The sequence below is a fragment of the Muntiacus reevesi genome, chromosome 1, assembly GCF_963930625.1.
Source record: "Muntiacus reevesi chromosome 1, mMunRee1.1, whole genome shotgun sequence".
In the NCBI taxonomy this organism is placed as follows: domain Eukaryota; kingdom Metazoa; phylum Chordata; class Mammalia; order Artiodactyla; family Cervidae; genus Muntiacus; species Muntiacus reevesi.
The window spans coordinates 161,391,929-161,414,894 of NC_089249.1; the positions used below are offsets into that span (position 1 = coordinate 161,391,929).

The 22,966-nt window shown below is 55.4% G+C and overlaps 1 protein-coding gene across 3 annotated transcripts; it reads right to left on the reverse strand.

The window, feature by feature from the left end:
* Positions 1-1,771: 1,771 nt before the first annotated feature.
* Positions 1,772-22,490, reverse strand: TIE1 (tyrosine kinase with immunoglobulin like and EGF like domains 1). Of its 3 annotated transcripts, none has more exons than XM_065914714.1 (23): positions 22,356-22,490; positions 19,096-19,413; positions 18,890-19,000; positions 16,688-16,843; positions 16,401-16,532; positions 16,101-16,241; positions 15,753-15,881; positions 14,824-14,969; positions 14,461-14,605; positions 12,217-12,375; positions 11,910-12,047; positions 11,426-11,722; positions 10,609-10,899; positions 9,716-9,906; positions 7,240-7,450; positions 6,976-7,086; positions 6,577-6,767; positions 5,489-5,602; positions 5,309-5,379; positions 4,129-4,169; positions 3,931-4,027; positions 3,746-3,845; positions 1,772-2,308 (listed from the first exon to the last, which is right to left on the reverse strand). In XM_065914714.1, the coding sequence occupies exons 1-23, from the start codon at positions 22,411-22,413 to the stop codon at positions 2,237-2,239; spliced, it is 3,420 nt and encodes a 1,139-aa protein (XP_065770786.1). In that variant the 5' UTR covers positions 22,414-22,490; the 3' UTR covers positions 1,772-2,236. The 3 variants fall into 3 exon arrangements, with proteins under 3 accessions (XP_065770786.1, XP_065770792.1, XP_065770800.1); XM_065914720.1 differs by having other exon boundaries at positions 16,665-16,843; positions 19,096-19,330; positions 22,356-22,489; XM_065914728.1 differs by having other exon boundaries at positions 1,773-2,308; positions 19,096-19,330; positions 22,356-22,464.
* Positions 22,491-22,966: the final 476 nt, after the last annotated feature.

Sequence of the window (22,966 nt, forward strand, 5' to 3'; positions counted from 1 at the left end):
CATTCTCTACATATTGGCTAGTGATATTTTAAAAAATGCAAAACTGATCATGACACACCCCTACATCCAGTTCTTTTATGGTTGACCTTTGCCCTAAGGATAAAGACCCATATCCTTAATAGTGCCTATAAGGTTCAGCACAGGCTGGCCCGTGTCACCTCTCTGGGGTCATTACCCTCACAGACCTATGTTCTCCCTTTGTTCCAGCCACAGGGAACTCTTTGCAGCTCTTGAACATACCAAATATTACAGGTGTTGTTTCCTCTGCTGGAGGTTTCCTTCTGTCAGGTTCCTGCTTCTTCTTCACAGCCCATACTAAAATGTCACTTTTCCTGGAAAAGCTTTCCTGACTGCGTCTCCTTTCTATATATCCCTCAGGTCCCCCTCTTGCTCTTATAGCATACGCCACTGTAATTTTAGTTTGTTTACGTATCTGTCATCCCACAAGGGCATCTTTGTTTATGTGTTGGCCCCTATCAAAGATAACTTTTTAATACTTCCATCCTGGACCTGGAAATAGCCCTGCAATAGATCAGAAATGGAATTTCATCCAAGTAAATGCCATCCCCCCTGGCATGCATAGCTTCCCATTTACTCCAGTTAATTTCTTCTTCTTAAAGTCAGTTCCACTCTCTTAGCACTCAAGTCTTTTTGGAGGACACCTCTCCCCCAACCTCCTGTATTTGTATATAATGTTATCAGCTGACACTTACTGAATACTACTTCCAAGGTTCAGTGCTGTGATCACATTCAGGGCTAACAACAGGCAGCTACCTATTACGAACTCCATTTTTCAGAGGACAGAGCTGAAGCTCAGAGAGGTTAAGTGAGTTGACCAAGGTCACACAGATAGTAATTGATAAAACCAGGGCTTGGACATGGTCTATGTGATTCCACAAACTATGCTCTTAACCACAATGTTATGCTATGCTATGGCTGTTTTGATTTTATCTGATTCTCTGAAAAAAAATGTGAGAAGCAAGATGTCTTGCTTTTAAGGAGCAGTGGGAGAGAGACCTGAGGCCAGCAGTGACAGATCCAAAGGATGGGCAAACCTGAAGGCCACATAGCAAGGGGCAGTGATGTGGGACTAGCTCTCAGGACAGGGAGCACCTCCCCAAACACTGAGAGACCCTGAAGAAGGCACAGCTATCCTGCTGTGACTGACTGAAGTTGGAAATGACTTCTGCCTTCTTCCTTTGGGGCCCGCAAGCTGGGCAGTACCAAGCCAGGGAAGGTTGCCTAGAGACAAAAGGAAATTGGGAGCTCCAGACAGGCCGGACTCTGTCTGGTGCTCAGGTGTCAGTCTGAACTGAGGCTGGGCTAGAGCCGATGCTGGGAGGGACTGTTTGCACAGAGCAAAGAATCCTAGGCTGGCAGCTATCTAGGGAGACATACTGGTAGTAGAGGCTGGAGAACAGGTAAGAGACCAGGCGAAAACCGGGCTTCTCATTATGAGAGTGATGTGGGGGAGTGATTATGAAGTGAAAGTCGCTCAGTCGTGTCTGACTCTTTGTGACCCCATGGACTATAGAGTCCATGGAATTCTCCAGGCCAGAATACTGGAGTGGGTAGCCTTTCCCTTCTCCAGAGGATTCTCCCAATCCAGGGATTGAACTGGGGTCTTCTGCATTGCAGGCAGATTCTTTATCAACTGAGCTATCAGGGAAGCCTGATGTGGGAGCAGTGTATGTGTAAAATGGGTCTTTCAGGATGTCTCCCATCAGGGAGGGCTTGAAATAATGACAGTGTAACAAGGGAGACTATTTTCTTGGAAAGTCCAGTTTCTCCCTCTTTGGTTTAACTTTTCCCTGGGGTTGACCAGCAGTAAAAGGTAGACATTGGATGGAGCTTCTCAGAGCATTTATTTTTCCTGATTACGAGGCTGGGAGTAGGGCGCAGCTGAAAACGGCATGTTAGTGGTATGAGTGCTGGTTTCAATGGAGGGGTTGAAGCAGGGATTTGAGTGGAGGGAGCAGAAGAGCGCAAACGTGGAGCAGCTGAGCCAGGAGGAAGGATGTGAGGGTAGCCATCAGTGATGCAGGAGGCACTGGGAGCAACTGCAAGGGATGAGGACCCACCCCCCTGAGCCCACCCCATCCCTGGATCCCCATTTTTCTTCCTTAAGTTAAAAACCAATTCCTTGAGGCAGCTCAGGCGACAAGGATCAGCAGTCACAGGTTGGAGAGCCGAGTGTGCTCTGGCCAGCAGAGCCAGGATCTGGTCGGACAGTAGCTCAGGCCTCCTCAGCTGTAGCGTCAATGCCCGCGTATGTGAAGTTCTCAAAGAGCGACATGTTCACATAGGCCTGGGGAGCAGAGCAAGCTTTAGTGGGGGGCCAGGGACTGGGGTATGCCTGCCCTGGAGGTTCTTGACTTCCATGTGGTTGGGGTACTGGAAGAGACACTGATCTGTACTGGAGACTCAGGATGACCCCATGGTCAAGGGTGGTCCTCACCAGCCCAGAGCAGCAAGAATATCAGACCACAGCTGGGAAGCTAACATGACAGACCCTTGACACAATGTTAGACAGGTGTTTTTTCATGCCCTTATCTAATGAATTGATGGCTAATGCATTCATCCATTCATTTACTTATTCTTCTATTCATAAGGCTATTTCTGCTGATTTACCCATTTTTATGGTTGCTTGACTATTCCTTCATTCTTAAGATAGTTTAATAATTTCTATAACTACTTAGCTCAGTTGGTAAAGAATCCGCCTGCAATACAAGAGACCCGAGTTCAATTCCTGGCTCAGGAGGATCCCCTGGAGAAGGGATAGGCCACCCACTCCAGTATTCTTGGCCTTCCCTGATGGCTCAGCTGGTAAAGAATCCACCTGCAATGTGGGAGACCTGGTTTGATTCTTGGGTTGGGAAGATCCCCTGGCGAAGGAAATGGCTACTCACTCCAGTATTCTAGCTAGCCTTGAGAATTCCATGGACTGTATAGTCCATGGGATTGCAAAGAGTCAGACATGACTGAGCAGCTTTGGCTTTCATGGTTATTTGATTATTCCTTCATTCTTAAGATAGTTTAATAATTCCTATAACTATTTAGTCATTAATTCATATTTCAGAACTCTTTTCACATTACTCATTTTCATGTACTTCTTCACTTAGATTTATTTGATAATTCATTTACTTATATGGTTATTAGATTCAGTTATTTAATTACGTGTTTTTTTGTCATGTGGCTTACAGGATCTTAGTTTCCAGATGAGGGATTAAACCTGTGCCTCCTGCAGTGGAATCGTGGAGTCCTAACCACTGCACAACCAAGGAATTAAGGAATTCCCTTAATTAGTTTATTTGTATGATTATTATATCATTCATCCACTAATTCTATACATTCATCCATTCAGTTGCTGTATTACTCATCCATCCATCCATTTGGTGAGCTGACCATTCATGCATTCCACTCAGCTCTGTGCCAGGTGAGAAGAGGTGTCCATGACAAGAAAGGACTGATGACTCCAGCAGAGGAAAGCAGGGAGTCTTGGACATGGGATCTGGGACAAGGACTTGCTGCTGAGGCTAATCAGTGGCCTCGGAAGGCTTTAGAAGGGCCTAGTGTCCAACGCAGTGAGAGCTAGAAAGGGCGCTACACCCCAGGGCCCGGTTTAGTTGTGGTGCAGCTGGTGGTGGGGACAGGGCCATGGAGACTGCTGCCTGCTGGTTCCTGTTCGAGGGCACTCCTGTGAGCTCAGTAAGCCCAGCTCTCCTCACCCTGGTGCTCGCCTCACCTTCCTGGCTTCCAGCATTCGGCCCAGCTGCAGCGCGATCTGGGCAAAGGGGGGTCGCTCGTACGGACGGTCCCGCCAGCACTGCCGCATTAGCTCGTACCTGTGGGTGGGGATCGATGAGAGGAGGGTCAGGGCCCGCTGGGGTGACTGACAGGGGGCCCAGGGCTCGAGGCTGAGGGACTCACACTTCATCATCACAGTTGCGAGGCTGCTCCATGCGGTAGCCCTGCGGCAGCTTCTCATATAGCTCGGCACACGTCATGCCGCAGTATGGGGTGCCCCCTGTGGGAGGGCAATGCTCTCTTAGCCTGGGACCCAGGAGGAGGGGAGTGGGGGTCAGGGAAAGTTGGGGGCCCTCTGGGGAACAGGGCTCATGGACTCACCAAGGCTCACGATCTCCCAGAGGAGGACCCCAAAAGACCAACTGAAACAAGGAGGGTGAACTGAGTTACCTTCTAGGCCCTGGGGCCCAGCAGCTTAATGTCTACCTACCCCACGTGTGCAGCCCCTCCCAGTCCCTACCTATGTCTACTTTGCAAGGGTCTGGCCTTGGCCAGGTGTGGTCTCTGCTACTGAATTTCCTTCACAGCCTCCCAGGCTCAACATAATCACAGCTAACATTTTTACTGTGCACTTGCTGTGGGTCAGGCACTCATCATTTAATGTATATGTTAATTCATCTACCCCTCACATAGGGTTATCATCCCCATTTTACAGATAGAGACACTGAGGCACTGAGAGGTTAGCTAGCTCACCAAGGTCACACAGCTAGTAAGTGGCAGAGCTGGGATTCAAATTCTGGCAGTCTGGCTCCAAAGCCCTAGCTCTTAGCTGCCTCTGATAACAACAGCGGGGCAGGTAAGAGGTGGCTGAGGCCAGGGTGGGAGTTCTAGTTGGGGGAGTCATCTCAGGGGTCCTGGGGCAGAAGTAGGAAGTAGGGGAGTAGTGGTCAGAGGGGTGTTGGTGTGGTAGACAGTGAGCTGGGCAGGTCAGGCCAAAGAGCATGGGGAAGGGCCAGGACCAGGGCTAGAGTGCTGGGTAGGCCAGGTTGAAGAGAGGGACAAGGGTGTGCCAGGATGGCTGTCTGGAGCAGGGAGCGCAGAAGTGGCATCTTGGGGGTCATGCTCTGGTTAGGTCCTCTGGTGGGGATGACCTGCCTACAGAGAGGAAGGTCAGAGCATTCTTTGAGTGGTCTCTCCATTTACCCAGGCGTTATCCGCCAGCAGCCCCATACCTCTCCAAGGCATCCTCCAGTCTCTTAGTCAAACACAGCCCTAAACCACCCCTACTCCAATGCTACCCCTGAAACACCTTCCAAGATGAAGCTTCCTTCCAGCTTTATTCTCCCCCGCCCAACCCTGCCTTCCCATTAAGATGCTGGGCATGGCCAAGGCATGCTTAAGACACATCCGTGTCACATCTGTGTCATACCTGGAATACACCCTAGGGATAGGCAAGTCATGCCTTGGACAACCTGAGACATCTTTGAGGTGCGCCCAGGTCACACCTACACGCATCCTTAGGGGACCAAACCCTCCTGCCTGTCCGCGCTCCCACACTCACACATCACTCTTGGTGGTGTAGACGCTGTAGTTCAGAGACTCAATGGCCATCCAGCGTACCGGGAGACGCCCCTGGGAGGGAGTGGGTTTGAGGGGTTGGGTAAGGAGAAAAGGCTGTTCAGCAGGTTCTGGGAGGCAGGGCCAGGCACGGCCCCGAAGGGGAGGACTGAAGGAGACTCACCATAGTCTTCTTCACATAAACCTCCTCCCCCCGAGAAAGGCCAAAGTCTGCAATCTTGGAGGCCAGGTTCTCTCCGACCAGCACGTTTCGGGCAGCCAAGTCCCTGTGGATGAACTGCAGGCACGGTCAGAAGTCAGGGACGACGGAGGATGATGGCACCTCGGGCTCCAGGGCCAGGGAGGGGGTCTGGCTCTCGGCTGGCTTCCTGGGCCCCTCTGTGCCTTTAGGAGCCCTTTACCCTTCTGCCCACCCACCCCGGGCCTCAACCTGGATCAGGGACTCGTGCCTGGGAAAAGCCACAGTGGGGGCTGTCATCCCTTCCTACTTGAGATCTGGACCATGGCCAAGTTCAGGCTGTATCCTTCTCCTGGGACGACAGCTGACTTTTCCCCAGTGACCACACTGCATCTTCTCCTCTTTGAATGCTCCCTGACCCCATCTCTCCCTGACCTCCCCCCAACCCCTGCTCCACTGATGAGAATGGAAAGGCCCTTCTCTTGCCCAAAGCGATCTCTCCCTTGAGTTCCATATCCTCCCCACTGGGCCCTCCACCTTCCTCAGAGACCTTGCTCTATCGCCCCTTCCTCTGCCTTGAGCCCCTGCCCTCTACTTTCAAAGATACTCAATACCTTAACAACTTCAAAACGCCTCCCTTCAGTCTCACATCCCCTCCTCCAACTGTCTCCTCCCTCCTTTCATTCAAGCAGGGTGTCCTTGGACTTGGGCTCAGGCTTCCCGTCTGTTCCACCCTTCTCCTGGTGAGTCTCACCCACTCCCTGGCCACCAGCACCCTGACCTCTGAAGTGACAGCTTCCAGACTGTTGTCCCTGGTCCAGGTCTCCCTCCTTGGTTCTAGACTGACAGTTGCAAAATGCTAAACCACACCCCCAAACACAGACCTGCTCTGGGGGTGTTCTCACCCACTCACCCAGGCCAGCAACTTGGGGTAACATCCTCTCTAGTCCTCAATCCCATATCCAATTAGAGCCTGCTGATTTGGTCTCCTGAAGTTCACTTGATGGTCTCCCCTCATCCCTCTAACCCAACTTCCCCAAAGACACACACATACCCGCCCCCCCCACACACACCTGCTTCTCACTCAGATACTGCATGCCATTGGCAGCATCACTGGCAAAACGCAACAGCTGCCGGGAGCTGAGGGTGGAGGCTGTTCCATGTTCCCGGGCAAAAGCTGGGTCAGTTTCCAGGACCCGGCTCTTGCGCAGAAAATCCAGCAGGTTCCCATAGGGGGCATATTCAATGGCGATATACAAGTAACCTGGGAGATGAGGCATACAGGGTGGTGATTTACACTCAGACAACCTGGGATGGCAGCAGGCACCTTATGGTACTAGATAGAGAACCTGGTGCAAGAAGGAGAACCAGTAGTGATGTTTTGGTGTCCTGAAGCTTCCTACAAGGTACTAGAGGTATTGGCTGACGATGTGGGTGTGGAAGAAGGGGTAGGTGATGAGTTGGGGGCTCACCTCGGTTCTCACAGGCCCCCAAGAGGTTGATGATGTTGGGATGATGCCCCAATTTGCACAGAACTTCCAGTTCTCCCGCAAAGTCACGATGGTCATTTTCAGAGGCATACTCTGTGTAAAGAATCCAATATCACTTTCGCCAGAAATAACAAGGGTGTGGGCTGTTGAGGGCTGGGGTCAGTTGCTGGTGGAAGCTAGGTGGGGCGTGGGGTTGAAGGAGAAAGGAGAGGGTCAGGGCTGGGGCAGGGGTTGCTCTCAGCGGACCTTTCAGCATCTTGATGGCAGCGTTCATCTTGAGTCCATCCTTCTTGATCATGGCCCGGATGACCTGGCCGAAGTTCCCCTCTCCAATGAGATCCTCAAAGGTGATGTCCTCCCACTCTAGCACTGGGTAATTTAGGGGCTCGGGCTGAGGTTTTGGCCGCCGGGTCAGCGTCAAGGTGCCTGAGCTGAACTGCAGGATGGTCTCCTCGCCCTTCACAGGATGGGACAAGTAGGCAGACAGTCCACACAAGAGACAGGGGCAGCAAGAGGCAGAGACAGGCAGACAAAACAGTCATCAGACAAACAAACACAGACCCAGACAGAGGGCACCTAGTGGCCAGCCAGGCATGGACAGACAGAGGACACATACTGAGACAGAATCATATGAGATGGAGCCACAGGTGGGCCATTGGGTGGACAGATGTCCAGAGAGAAATGCAGAGACCGCAGGCTGGAGATCCAGTGTGTGGGTTCTGAAGGAACAAGGAGTAGGTAAAATTGCTGGAAGCCATGACACGAGTCAATGGAAGGTTGATACTCCTAACACTAAAACCAAGAGGAACTGGAATGAGCTGTGATGGGAGCAATGAGCTTCCCCTTATTGTGCCGATCCCACAACCAGGCTCTGTTGTCACCAGGGATGCTCTGGAGTGGATTCTGGCCTTGGGCAGTGGATTGGGGTATGTTTAGTGACTACCTACTCCATGCTGAGCCTAGAGCAGCGGGCAGCCAGTGGAGTGGCTTTCTTCTCCATAGCAGAGAAGCAGCGATGACCCCTGTCCACCCACTTGGCAGCTCCCATAGCTCTCAAACCACCCAGGACCTGAAGACAGAAAGAACACAACAGAGAAGACCATCCATTTGTCCTAGCCAAGTAGGACCTGGGCCACCTGGGCAGGGCTGAGAGCAGGGAAAGGAGACAGCTGAATGGGACCATGGGCACCGCCAATATGAGAACAGACAGAACGGTTAAGATAGACCTGTTGGGGCGTGGGGTCCCTATATGAGCCGCAGCCCAGCCTGATGGGAAATGTCTGAGGACACAGGTCACGTGGATTCACACGAAACATAGGCAACTGAAAGCGCACGCCTGCATGCACACACACGTGTTCTAGTGGAGGCCAGTAGGCAGGGCATCCATGAGAGGTACATGAGCTTGTACAGGAGAACAAGCGGAGGGCCACACATGTCAGGGATACAGGTGCATACAGATGGAGGCACTCATAGACGGGCACACTCACGCCCAGCACACGCGTTCATGCACAGATACCCGCACATAGGCGCCTGGGGCAGGGGTATGTCTTGATATATGTTAGGATGCTACATCCATTTAAGGCTACTTTCTCACTCCTTCCCTTCACATTCATACCCCTGACCCTCCCCCACCACAGCCAGGCCGCTTTTTGCACACACTGACCTCAGAGGGAGGCCAACGCAGCCTGGAACAAAGAAGCCGATTGAATCTCTGAAGGGAGTATTTTAGAGGCATGGCAGAGACAACAGCCTTGGACACTAGGCTTTCTATCACAAGGATCAGCCCTTGAGAGAGAAGAGGGCTTTTTATTTTTTTAAATGCCAAAACTTCTCTGTAAATACCAAGTCCAGGCACGGAGGACCCAGGGCAGAGTTCGGATCATAAGTGACAGCAGTGGGGAAGATCCCAGAGGAGAGAGAGGTGGAGGAGGGGTGACAGATGAGGTGATGCTGGGGTCCCTGAAGGGGAGTTAGCACCCTCCCCCAGTCCTTACCCCCTCAGTGGGGGCCTGCTGCTCAGGTTTACAGGGAAGACAAGAAGAGTAGGGAGGCCTGTGCTTCTCAAAAGGAGTGACAGGTGAGGCTGCAGGCCCAGATCAACTTGAGAGTGGTAGAAACAGTTGTAGGAGGAGCTGCAGCAATGGGTCTGAGGGCTGCAGAATATGCTGCCCTCTGCAGGGGACAGGGAAGGACCTTGGAGTTCTTACGTGCAAGGAGGCCCAGGGATTTGCAAAGATGGAGATTGGGATGAGGAACTCAAAGTGCGAGTGCCCTTCTGGCCCGAAGGAAGTCACAGAAGGGCTGAGGACACAGGCCATGAATGCGTGTAGGAGGACCTGGCCAGAGAGAAGTCCTCATGGAGCCCAGGCATTCTCCACCTTCTCATCAGGCTTCCCAAGTTTCCATCACCACTCACGGGAAGGCGGAGAACACCGAATTGACCCTGGTGCAACATGGACATAACCGAATGATTCTGAACTGGGAATATTAAATATTTCATCACTAATATACCTGGGCTCATGAGCTGAGTTCAATTCTATAGAAATGGAGAAAATTACAGATTGCACCTTTGTATGCTGTTGAGTGTAGTCTTATACCTAATCATCCATGCGTGCACACACACACACACTCACAGTGTACAAATACTTGTGTGTATACAGGTAGACACATATATACGCAGGGTCTGCACACGTGTGCCCGGCGGCAGGTACAGGTGACTGACCGATCCTGACTGGTAGGTGAAGGTGCGTCTGCGATGCAGGCAGCTTTTGCGGATGCATGCCAAGGTGAGGAGGGCAGCTAGGATGGTGAGGCAGGTGGCGGACACAGAGCCCACCACAGCCAGGACCAGCTGTTGATCCAGGTCCTCTTCAGCTGCATGGATCTCTTGGACTGGGCCCTCAATCTGCAGCCCTGGACACAAGAAGAGGGGCAGATCACAGAGATGCCTGGGTCAGGGAACCTGGAGGCCACCACGGGGTCACACAGAGGTGGAGGTCAGAGATCCCAGTACCAGGGAGGGAGCGGGGATGTCAGGCCTAGGACCAGCGGGTTGCTGGAATGTTATGATTTTCCCAGCACTCAGACAATGGGTCATAAGAAGGGAAGGGTGGGACTCCCCTGGTTATCCAGTGGTTAAAAATCCACATGCCAATGCAGGGGACAGGGGTTCGATCCCTGGTTCTGGAAAATTCCACATACCTCGGGGCAACTAAGTCTGTGTGCTACAACTACTGAGCCTGCACATCAGAGCCCTCGAACCACAACTACTAAAGCCTGAGCTCTGCAACAAGAGAGAAGCCACTGCAATAAGAAGCCTGAACGAGGCAACTAAAGAGTAGTCCCCCTCACCACAACTAGAGGAAGCCTGCACACAGCAAAGATGACCCAGCGCAGTCAAAAATAAGCAATTAAAAAAAAAAAAAGAAGAGCCACATCAAAGAAAAACCGAAAAAATGAAAGGAGGGAAGAGTTGGGGCCCCTACTGCCAGGGGGCCCCTATTCCCCTATCACTTGTTGGGAGGGGCCTAGGAGGCCCTAGATCCAAGGCAGGGGATCACTTGCCGGGAAGAGCACCGAGACCGACCCCATGGCCTGGGCATCCCGTCATCTCACCGTTGCCCAAGGTGGACTGTTCTACCACGTTGCTCCAGTCGCCGGGGCCCTGGACACTGGCCCGCACGCGGAAGAGGTAGCGCGTGCTGGCGTTAAGGCCGCGGACGATGGTGCTCGTCTCCTCGGGCCTGTCCACGTCCATCCACAGTGGGTCTCCGGAGCCCCCCGCCACCTGCACCTCTACGATGTACTTGGATATAGGCCCGGCTGGAGCCTCGGGGCGCTGCCACATCAGCTGGATCTCAGAGTCTGAAAGGGCCTGGGCATGGAGGTGTCGGGGGGCTGGGGGCCCTGGGGAGATCGGGGTGGGAAGGTGGGGCTCAGATGGGACCAGGCTGTGTGACTGTGGGGTCAGACAGATCCGCTCTAGCTGTGTCCCCAGCTCTACTGACCCCAGGATGGGAGATCCGCTGCCAACTTCCCCGTTCCTTCCTGGGCTGAATATTCCTCTCGCTGTGGCCTCCTTCACCAACGACCTTCTGCTTCCCCTCACATCCCAAGTCTTCCTTGCAGTGTCCCCACGTCCCCCAAGTCCCATGTCCTCCTCACGCCCAACCCCCTCCCATGACCCCCCAGGCTCTCCTCTGACCCAGTTACTCCTGGAGGCCCACATCCTCCCGGCATCCTGGATCCTCCCCTGTCCTGTCCTCCCTGTCTGCCTGACATCCAGATCTTCCCTGCGCCCCTGTTTCCACGTCCTGTGGTCTCTGCCTGTCCATCCAGGCTCCTGTAACCTCCATGTCCTTTCGGGCCCCATGTGTCCCCGGCATGCCTGGCCCGCCCTTGTTAGGAGCCCGCCACCCCCTCCCGAGCGTACCGCTGGGGGGCAGAAGCACGCGCGCGGCGGGAGAGGCCGGGCCCAGGAGGGTGCAGTGGTAGAGCCGCACGTCCAGCTGGTAGTGGGTGCCAGGCGTGAGTCCGGTCAGGAGGGCGGTGCGGGCCTGGGGGGACGAGACGTTCTCCCGCCGCTCCTGTCCCCGGGCCCCGTCCCACAGGCGCAGCAGGAAGCCATCGCCCACCAGCGGCCCCGGCACCGGGGGTAAGGACCAGCTCACTCGCAACCGGTCGGGGCCCTCCACATGCCAGCCCTCCAGCCACGGCTTCAACAAGGGCTCTGGGGCCAGAGGTAGAGGTCAGAACTCTCTGGTAGGTCCTGGGGGCCTGGATGGGATGGTGAACCCCTAGGGACAACCTCCAGTGGAAAAGGCAGGGACCCCCAGGGCCAACAAGCCGAGACAACCCCGGAGCGTATGGGACAGTGACCCCTGGGGATCAGAAAGGGGTGACTCTGGGCCTCTCACCAGGACAGTCTGTGGTCATGAGGGTGGGAGGCCCCCAGGTCCCCTCCCCGCCTTCCCCCGGCCGGCTCAGCTGCACACGGACACTGTATCCCGTCTTCGGCCTCAGGTTCATCAACGTCACGTTCTCACTGGGGTCCACTGGGGGAGGGGTGCACAGCACACAGCATTCAGGGCCAACCCCTTCCAGAAGCCTCCGCTCCTCCTTCAACCCCTCTCTTCTCCGCACACTTACCCCTCCCTTCCCTCTTTCCGTCCCCCTCATGACTGCCTGACACCCCATCCTGCCCTTAGCTCCTGCCCCCCTCACCCACGATGGTGGACCAGGCCATGGTGCTGTCCTGGGGCCTGTAGTGCAGGCGAACGGAGGCGATGGGTCCGTCCCCAGAGAAGGAGACCAGCGGCGAGACCACGAGCTGGCGGCTCTGCTTGGCCAGAAGCCTCGGGGCAGTCAGCGGCACTGGCGGGACTGCAAGGAGACTCAGGTTGAGGCGTGGCCCACACAGCCCACCCAGCCCTCGGACACAGGGGCAGACTCTGCGCTCTGGGCATCAAAGATAACTCTGGGTCTCAGTGTGGACCTGGGGATGCCCCTGGGCTGGGGAGAGACCAGGTGCAACAGATGATCAGAGTGGCCAGGGCCTAGGGAGGACAGCTCGGGGCATAGGGACTCGGCAACAAGGAGATGAGGGTGTCCCAGAAGATGTTAAGTGAGGGAGTGACATGGGTAGACAGGGGTTTGGGGGAGGGCACTCTGCCATGCAATGTGGCGGAAGACAGAAAGCTAAAGCCCAAGGCAGCATCACCCTGCTCTCTGCCCCTCCCCCATCATTCATCACGCTCGTAATTAAAAAAACAAAAGTAGCAGGTGATGAAGCACCTGCCCTATCCAGATGCTTCATGTGCACGGTCTCCAATTCTGACAACTGCCTTCAAGCAGGGCTCATCATCCCTATCTTAAGAATGAAGAAACTGAGGCTCAGAGACATGGAACAACCTGCTTAAGACATGCAGCCAGGGTTTAAACAAAGTCTGTCTGACCAGGCCATCTAAAATCAGCCCATCTTATCCCAAACAGCTTTTGTGCTCCTGCTTAGCTTCCTCATCCCATGGTCACTGTCTTTCCTGCCTTAGCTCTTCTGTCCAGATTATTGCATTAATGTCTCAACTGGTTCCCTTGCTTCGTCCAAACATTTTCCAGATGGATTTTCTAAGAAAACTGGATGTATGTATGGGTGAATACATGCATGGATAAATGGATGGATGGGGGAAGGGGGGAGAGTCAAGGAGGATGGAAGGGTGTGGTAGAAGGGGTGGGAAGGAACAATGTTGTCAGGCAGGAACACACATGTCAGGAAGAAGTGCTGGCCTGGAGGGAGAGGAAGGTCCAGTTTGGATCTTATGGAGCCCTTGGGCCTGCGGCTCACGCAGAGGGTTAGGTGACCTGGAGTAGGGCCCCTGAGTCGTGCACCAGGTGATTTCCCCACTGACCTCAGAACCAGACCCCCACTACACAGAGGTCTGGAGCCCAGGAGAGGGGTCCAGGCTGCAGATCGTTATCTGGGAGTTGCCAGGGAATGGTTGAAATCTTAGGAATAGGTGACATTATAACTACTATAGCAATAAATGTCAACATACATTGAGCACATACCCTCTGTCAGGCACTGTGCCAAATGCTTAAACGCATCATCTAATTTAATCTTCACAGCAATCCTATCAAGGGAGTGCTGATATCCTCATTTTACAGAGAGAGAAACAAGTTATGAGGGGCAAGGTAACTCACTTAGATGGATGATGGAGCTAGAATTTGTAGTGAAGATTCAAAACCAAGTGGGCCTGGGGAGAGTAAGAAGAGGAAAGCAGGAGGTGGGACCCCGGGGTGGTGGAGGGGGCGGCAGAGAAGTAGAGAGGATGGGAAGCAGAGCCTGACATTGAGAAAGAGGGAGAGGGACAAGAGGTCTGGGTTCATGTCAGGGGAGGTGGTGGCGGGGGTCAGGAGCACAGGAAAAGAGCACCAGGGGTGGGAGGGGCCGTGAACGTCTGATGCTTATGGTGCTGGAGAAGGTGGGGGACACCTAGACCGGGGTGGGGTGCTAGGCTCCGAGCAATCCTGGGCACTGGCAGCTGCCTCCTTATTCACCAGGAAGCACTTCTGGGAAAAGAAACAGGTCCACAGCCCCAGGCACTCCCCTTTTGTAGCACTGGGTGCCTGGTGGTGTGACTTGGGGTTGGAGGGAACATATCATCCCAGAAGTGGAGTGAAAGGAACCGTGTATCTGTGGGGCAGGGGAGACAGAAAGGTAGCATTTCCCGGGGCAAGGCTGGAGAGTGTCCCACTTCTGGGGCATGGGTTCCCTTCCCAGGTGGGACTGAGCTATGCTCCAGCCTGGGGAGTGCCCGACCCAGGCCTCGGGCTGACGACAAGCCCTCTTCTCTGCCTGGTGCTGGGCTGTGACCTTACTTGCTCTTGCCCTTCCTGCTCCTATCTGAGCAGCCTCGGCTAGGGCCCACTCTATCTGCCATCCATCCTCCATGAATCCGGGACATCACTGACCTTTGACATTGATCCTGAAGCGTCGACTATCCTGGCCACCAGATGTAGACACGCGGCATTCCCAGAGTCCACTGTCCCCAAGAGCCAAGCGGGGCACCTCGAACTCGGCTGTGGTTCTATCTGGCTCCACAATGGCCTTGGTGGACTGAAAGAGGCAGGGGAGAGGGACAGCCCTCAGAGAAGGTGGCAGGGGCCTGTGTGTTTGTCCAGGTTGATGAGGGGACAGAGATCGGGAGGTGGTCCCTCAACAATCAGCCTGACCCAATTTGAGCTGTGGTCAGGCCAGTGGGCAGAGCCTGCAGAAAGCCCCGAGGGGTGGAGGAGCCTGTGGGTGGGCAGATGCCCTGAGGTCATGGGGCTCACCAGGAGCACTGTGCCATCCGGCTTGCGGAGCTCCATGCTGCCCCGGACTGGGAAGGGGTTCCCCGCCGCGGCACAGTTGATCCGGGGCGTTGTGTCTAAATTGAACTCCAGTTCTGAGACCATGTCCAAGATCTGGGGGATCCGGTCTGGGGAGAGAGGGGACACTCATCCCGGAGGCCCTGTGAGGGCAGACACACGACTGCCACAGAGCCACCACTCCCCTCCTCCACCCCGTCTTTCATCTTAGTGGAGGCACCGCCAGCATCCCAGTCATGCAGGCCTGCAAGCCAGCAAAGTCCCGACAACACCTCCAGGCCCTCACGCCCACCTCTACTGGCCCCCGAATCTGCCTCCTGCACCCTCCGCCTCCTCAGACCCTCCCACATGGAGACCACACCCCTCGCCAGCCTCACCACCAGAACCCTGGTTCAGGCCTCTATCATTTCTGGGCCCCGTGACAGATCCTCTGGGCTCTCCTGTTCCCGCTCCTCCCCAGCAGCTGGGGTCCTTTCTCAAACCCATGCCTGACAGCACACCTGATGGACCTCTTCAACCCTTCCCTGCAGGGCTATCACATTCAGTGCAAACCCTACAGCCTGTCATTCAAACGCCCCGAGAGCTGACCTCCTCTGACCACTTCCAGAGCCTTTCCTCACGCCACTGTCCCAGTGTTAAAGCTTGAGTCCTCAGTCCCCCGGCCTTTGCCCTGCTCTCTCCCTGGCCATCTTTCTCCCATCCTCCATACCCCATCTGAGATCACGCCTCTTTCCAGAGGCCCTCCCTGACTCTTTTGGGTTGGTCAGAGCCCCCTCAGGGCTCCCACCCACCCTTGGCTGCTGCCCATCCCCAGGGGGAGGAGGGGCTTTGAGCCAGGGGGATGCATCTGGTGAAGCTGATCTGTTCCTCAGAGCCACCCCCCATGCTCCTACCTGACTTCTCACAGTGCATCCCATGCCACCCGGAGGGGCAGACGCAGCCGCTGAAGCGATCACAAGTGCCACCATTCTGACACTGGCACTGGAGGTGGCAGTCAGCTCCAAAACGACCTGGGGCGCAGGCTGGGCACCGAGGGGGTGTAGTTAGAGGGGCACAGGTAGGAGGCAACAAGGGCACAGCGGGGGCCTGGGGAATGCCAGGCTGGGTGGAGAGGGCACTGGTCAAGTGAGCAGGGGATGGTGGAGGGCTCGGTGTGTGAGGCAGGGCCGGAAGGAAGAGCTGGGGCCAGGCTTGCAGCCGGCTGTCTGGTCAGAGACTACGGAGGGTGGGTTAGTCCGTACCTTCCTGGCACTGGCTTCCTCTCCAGCCAGATCCACAGGAACAGCCATAGGGGTCCGGGAGGCAGAAGGTGAGGCCCTGGCAGCCTGAGGTGCCTGGGCACTGCTCCTGGCAGCTCTGCCCAAAACGGCCTTCTCTGCAGGCTAGAAAGAGGGCATGTGGGTACAGAAGCCTCTGTTGGGTCTCAGTGTTCAAGACCTACTGGAACATGCTCACCCTCCAAGTCCATCCTTGTGGTTGGAGAGTCTTCTCCCAGCCAGGCCTCCTCTCTTGCCCAGGTCCTGGTGCTCCCTCCTCCTTACCCTGCTCACAGCGGGTCCCAGTGAATCCAGGGGGGCACACACACTCGCCATCCTGGTCATGGCAGACACCTCCATGCAGGCAGCCTGGGCATTCCTTGGTACAGTCTTGTCCCCAGCGCCCCGCCTCACAGCCTGCAGGAATGTACCCTCAGCAGCGGACCCTCACCCACTGGACCACTGCCTCTGATGACTGGGGCACCCCTGGGGGCTCTGGGGGGTCCACAGGAAGTATGCGCAGGGCTCCCAACCTCCCATATCACCCACCACCTCTGCCCTCTGCTCCTGACCCCGCACGATGAGTCGAAAGAAGGCGCTGCCCAGTGGGCTGACTTCCAGGTACGTGGCACTGTAGATGCCGCTCGACGATGGTTGCACATTTGGGAACTGCAGCAAGAACTGCCCGTCCTGGGCCTCGTGCCAGTCCAGGGTGTAGAAATAGGATCCTGGGGGCATAAACAGGATAGGGGCCTCAGCATCACACAAGAGCTGGGGTCGCCTCCCTCTGCCCACCTTATCCTGAGTCACATTAGCGTGGGCCAGGCAGAGTGAGCAGACCGGGAGAAGGCACCAGCGAGTGTCTGGACCTGAGCCAGAAATGTAGGAGGCGCTCCACCAACCACTCAGTAAATCACCAAGTCCTGTTCAGTCCCCCTCCTCCTTGTCTCCTAAAGCTGCCCCCCTCTCTCCACGCTCACTGCCACTACCCTGCTCCCAGCCTCCCACAGCCTTCCAAGCTGTCTCTCTGCCTCCAGTCCCTCTGCTTCCTGTCCATTCTCCACTCAGGGTGACCAGTGAGATTTTTCTGCAGTAGACCCTACCTCCCCTGCTTAAGCTCTTCAATAATTCTTCACTGCCCAGGGGACAGCATCAGACTCCTCAACACATCATTTTCACCAGTTTGGCTACCATGCTGCTCTCGAGCCCCATGAAAGTGAAGTGAAAGTGAAGTCGCTCAGTCGTGTCTGACTCTTAGCGACCTCATGGACTGCAGCCTACCAGGCTCCTCCGTCCATGGGATTTTCCAGGCAAGAGTACTGGAGTGGGGTGCCATTGCCTTCTCTGACACATATGCTACTTCCACTCATTTCCCTCATTTTCTACAGAACCGGTCTAATTGTAAAACAGTATTATACTTAAGAGACCCTCCAACTGGCCACCATTCGCTGTCCTCCAGTGGGTACCCCGGCCATGCAGTATCACATAGGAAGACCAGGTGTGTCTTCTTTAAGCCCTGGGGATCAAATCTATCCCAGTTTTTCAGGATACAGTTCAAAGGAGTGAGGCTGGAATTGTTAGCTCCCATCTTGTCCTGAAGGACATACCCCCAATACCTCTCCACAATCTTGCATTCCTGAATTGCTTTTATCTCTTCTAGAAACAATGTGGTATCTCACAGCTTCCTGCCTTTGCTCTTATCAATCCTCCTCCTGGAATGCTTCTCCCCTCTTTTTTTTTTTTTCCATTTATTTTTATTAGTTGGAGGCTAATTACTTTACGATATTATAGTGGTTTTTGCCATACACTGACATGACTCAGCCATGGATTTACATGTATTCCCCATTCCGATCCCCCCTCCCACCTCCCTCTCCACCCAATCCCTCTGGGTCTTCCCAGTGCACCAGCCCTGAGCACTTGTCTCATGCATCCAACCTAGTTCTCCCCTCTTCTTTGTGCAGTTAATTCCCAGGAGCCTCTCCCTCCACGGTCTGTGGACCTTAATATTAGGGTTCTCGTCCCTGCACCCCTCCCCCTTTCCTCTTTGCTCAGGATGAAAGAGAGATTCTAGAAAACACAGGTCTACCTGACTCCACGTCTCTTATTAGTTCAGGGGCCCTGGAGCTCAGGAGGCAAAACCTTTGGCTCAAGAGTCCAGGGACACAAGAGTCAGCCAATGGTCTGTGGGTGGGAGAGCTGAGGCAGGAATCTTTGGGGCCATACAGAAAAATGGTTTCCTCCTCTGCAGTGGCCAGAGGGCCTGACAGGGCCAGGTGGGAGCAGGCCCGGGCTGAGATCCCCAGGCCGGCCCGGGTCCCTGCTCCCGTCTGGACAGATCTCTGGAAGAGGCCAAATGTCCCTTGCCTGTGCTGGGACTTTGTTACCCCTTCTCTTCTTCAGCAGAGGGGATTCTGCTCCCTGCCAGACCTGCTGTGAGATAGAACTTGCTAACTTCTGGGAGAGCCCAACTTGGAGGGGTTAATACAGCTAACTGGGGGGTGACAGGGAAGTAGGCAGCTGACCATGAGGCTGTGGTCCTCCTGGCGCAGAAGGAGGACATCTCACAGCCAGAGATGAGTTGGATGCAGGTGCTTCCCAAGGATCTGGTGCAGGAGAGAGGATGCGCCCCGGAGGCTGGCCAGAGCTGGTAACAGTTGTATGGAGCCACGGCTGTGTCAAGGGCCAGCACTGGGAGCTTCGAGGGCCATGGAGGTGCCGGGGTGCCAGCACTCTGGGTTTACCTGCCCACCCAGTTCAGACGCCTCCCCCCTTACCGTTGCTCTTCCAGATCACATCTGTCTGTTTCTCCCTGCGCACCAGCGCGGAAAGCACAGCCGTGTCGCCCTTGTTCACTGTGTGTGTGACCTTGTCCGGGAGCAGGTGGGCTGCGAGGCGGATGGAGGAAGGGGTCAGGGGTCAAGGGCAGCCCCCTCCTCCCCTCTCCCACCCCAGCCCCACCCTCGCCGGCGGCCGGACTCACCCCCGGGGCTGTTGTGCACATAGAGGACGCGCGTGCGCCGCGCCCCCGCGCCGCCCACGCACGAGAAGACGCCCACCAGGTCGGAGGGCTGCGGGAAGCCGCGCGCCGTCACTTGGCGCGAGCCGTTGCGGGCGAGGTGCTGGGGCTGCCAGGGCCGGGGCGTGCGCACGATGCGGTCGTCCTTCTCCAGCAGCAGCGGGGGCCCCCAGGCGTCCGAGCCCCTGCCCGCCCCCGCCTCCCCGGACACGCAGGTCAGGAAGAAGCTCTGGGGCTCGGTCAGACGCAGGTCGGCCAGCAGCGTCAGGTCCACCGCCGCCCCTGGGCCGGGACACCGGGCTCCGATCTGGCAGGGTCCCGGCCCTCCCCCTGCCCCGCCCTCCACCTCTCGCCCCTCTCCTCGCAGCCTCTCCCGTCTCCTCCCCTCCCCGCCAGGCACTGCACTTCAGCAGGCACGTCCATCCGCCTCCCTTCCTGTCTCTATCCCCTTCCCGGTGCACTGGCCCCTTTCCCTCGAGCCTCTTCATCCTAACAGAACAAAAACAAAAACAAAGACCCTTCCCTAGCCTCCCCATCCCCTCCCTTCTCCAGCCAGATGGCTTCCCTTTACAGCCCAGCCTTCGGAAAGAAAGAATGATCTATGCGCCCCATCACCGTTTCCTCACTCTATGCCCGGCAGTCCCCTTTCCTGACCTGTCGCTACAGCTGCTCCGCAAAAGGGAGCCGCTCTCCCTGCCCCCCTCCACTCCCCCCCCCGCCCCCACACCAGATTGCCGGCCGGGAGAGCGCTAAAGATCACAAGTGTCTTGGAAGGACCCCTCCCGTTGCTCTGGTCCCCAGGTCGCTCCGGAATCTGGACCGGTTTGCTGTGCTAGGACTGAAGGCGGGAGAGGCTGGACTCTGCAGCCAGGTGGTTATGGGGCAGAAGGGAAGAGAGCTCTGGTCCCAGCAAAAGGCCAGAGCAGGGAGGGCAGGTCCTAGGGCCCACTTGGGGCTGAAACATGCACAGACACCAGGTGGGCCTTGGTCTTTGCCTTCTACAGAGCTTCCTCCAGGGTGGGGAGACAGACGTAGAGATGCCTATCAAATGCACGGAGCTGTAGAGAGCAGAGAAGGGACACCTAACCCAGCATGGGGGAGAGAGGGGCTGAAGAGGTGCCTCCTGGAAGATACAGCTTGAGGGGCTTAAAGCTGAGCAGGATACAGGGTGGGGATTGCGAATGAGGACAGGGAGAGGTCATCGGTGGGAAGGACATTCTAGGCAGAGGACATGCCATGGTGCCTGCTAAATCACTTCAGTCGTGTCCCACTCTTTGCAACCCCGTGGACTGTAGCCGGCCAGGCTCCTCTGTCCATGGGGATTTTCCAGCAAAAATACTGGAGGGGGTTGCCATTTCCTTCTCCAGGGGATCTTCCTGACCCAGGGATCGAACCCACGTATCTTATGTCTCCAGCATTGGCAGGTGGGTTCTTTGTCACTAGCGCCAACTGGGAAGTCCCGGAGCCTGAGTAAATGTGTGGAATGAAAAATATCATGGTGTGGACGGGGGCTGTCCAAGTTCCAAGTCACTGGGGTATACGGTGTGAAGCCAGAGCCAGGAGGGACCTCGTAGAGCTGGAGTCTCGGCTCAGCTGAGCCTCCTCAGCCCTGGGACCCCATGCCTTCTCAAGCCCCTCCTACTCTGTCCCTGTCTGTTCACTGCCAAGTGCTTGGTTGGTTTAGATGCTACTTTGCTTATCAATGGATATTCTTTGAAAGCCTACCACAAGTAAATGAAGCTGACTATCTGTCCTGTGCCGAACACCTGCTTTCCTTTGGATCCTCCCACTCTGCAGAAGTTGGTGTCTTTCCATCCACAGAGGAGGGTCATAAAAATTATTCTCCAGGCTTCTCTAGCAAGCTCATGCCCTCTCAGGCTTTCACCATCACTTCCAAGTCAATAACCCTGGGCAGGCCTCTCGGCTCTCCCCAAACTTGTTCTCTGGACTTGTTGCCTCAGCAGACTGCAAAACTCACTTGAGATACAAACTTCGAGACATCTCATATTGCTGCTACGATAATGAATGTCTATCAGAGATCAGTTATATGCCACGTGCTTTACTTATGTTCTCTCGTTTTATCATCCCAGCTCTCCTGGGAGGTGGGTATTATTACCCCATTTTTATAGCTGGCAAATTAAGACTCAGATAAATAACTTACCCAAGGGCATACAATGAGTAACTGGCAAAGCCTGGTTGTCTGACTCTAAGGTCCACACCTTGAAGCACTATCCTGACTGCCCCAATGAGTCACAAAATTCTGTTTCCTCAAAAATTCTAGACTTCATCCCCATCCTCAAGTCTGCCCTTGCTAACCCTCATCCTTGCTTCAGTGGACCATCCTGATAGCCACACTCTTCCCTCAGCTTGTCCTCCAAAATGACCTATCCGAAACCTTGTGACACTCTGACCTACAACCTTCTATGGCTCCCTATTGCCGTTCAGGATGCAGAGCTTGCTGTAGAGCTCCCTTGCTGTTCCCACTGCCCCTCCTACTGTGCGTTCCCTCCAGGATCCCTCGCCTGCCCCCCGTGTACTTCCAAGCCTCTGAGACTTGTGTCTATTGTTCTGCTTGCCCTGGAATGAAGACCACCCGTCTGAGTGAAGTCTGTCCTGATCCCCTTTCATCTCCCACCCTGAAGTAGAGTAGGCTGACCCTTCAGTGCTCCTCTTTGTCTGTCCCATGCTCACCCAGTGTCCCGGGCCCCCTACTAGACCGCAAACCTCTTGAGATGGCCTTTGCGTTCTCATCCTCTTTGGGCAGCACGCTGAAGGAATTGGCTACCACGTATTCAGAAGCTCTTAGCAGTGCTCTGTGTAAATTACCTTATTGAAACCCAGTTACAGCCATAGGAGGTCAGCATCATTCGATCTGTTATACAGCTCTAGAAGCTCTCTGCCTCTCACAGCTCTTGGAATGTTGTTGGTGCTCAATAAGTGTTTGTCAAATGAATAACTGAGTGAGTCCCACACACTGACTGTATGAGCACCCCCTGAAAACTTCAGGGGGCCCAGAGGCTCTGCTGCTCTCCACTGACGTTCAAATCCAACACCGTCTGTGGCTGCTCCCCTCCCCCAATCCCTAACTTCTGCCTGGGTTTTCCAGGCCCAGATCCCACTTTCTAGAGAATCAGGGTGTGGAGGAAAGAGATAGCAATGCTGATAGGGTTTTCAGGGGCGGGGGTCGTCAAGGCCCTGGGCAGGGAGGTTCAGGGGAGACTTACCAACATGAGAAGCCAGGAAGAAGATGGGGAACAGCAAAGGGGGCTCCAGCCAGACCATACTCCGGAGGCTGACTGCGCCAGCCAGCACAAGCGGGGCCCAGGGTCAGTCACTCTGGGTCTGGCTGCTTGGCTGTGCTGTCAGTGTGTTGGTGTTAGGGAGGAAGAGGAAGTGAGTTAGCTTGGGTGGGAGGGGTGGCAGGAGAGAGGGGTGGGGAGGACCTACCCTGCTTCTGGGCCTCTAGGCCCCCCTGGTCTGGGGATGGGTGTGGCCTGGAAGGTCCTGGAATGGGGTCACTGAGGGTGGGGGGAGGGTTGTGGTAAGGACAGACCTGGGGACTGTTGGACCGTTTCCCTTCCCCTCCTCTCCGCATGGGCCTCAGTCTTGCCAGCGGGCAGGAGGCAGGAGACAGGAAAGGGAGGAAGTCGGTGGCTTCCTCCTATTGAGAGGGGATGGGGAGGATATTGTTCTGGGGTCTCTCCTCCCCCAGCACAAACACAGGATTCCTCATGTTTGCACCCCAGGACACAGTTCCATGGGTGTCCTAGGGAGCGGTTCATGTATGTAACACAGGATCCGGAATGTACACAAAGGAACAAACAACACACTCAGG

Bases quoted from the DNA above. Each gene is read 5' to 3' on its own strand.
- TIE1 (XM_065914714.1), bottom strand. From the start codon at position 22,413: ATGGTCTGGCTGGAGCCCCCTTTGCTGTTCCCCATCTTCTTCCTGGCT. The intron at 12,376-14,460 runs GTCAGTGATGTC...GTCTCCTTGCAG, and splicing joins CTTCAGGATCAATGTCAAAG to TCCCGCCAGTGCCGCTGACT. The intron at 11,723-11,909 runs GTGAGAGGCCCA...CTCTGGCCCCAG, and splicing joins CATGACCACAGACTGTCCTG to AGCCCTTGTTGAAGCCGTGG.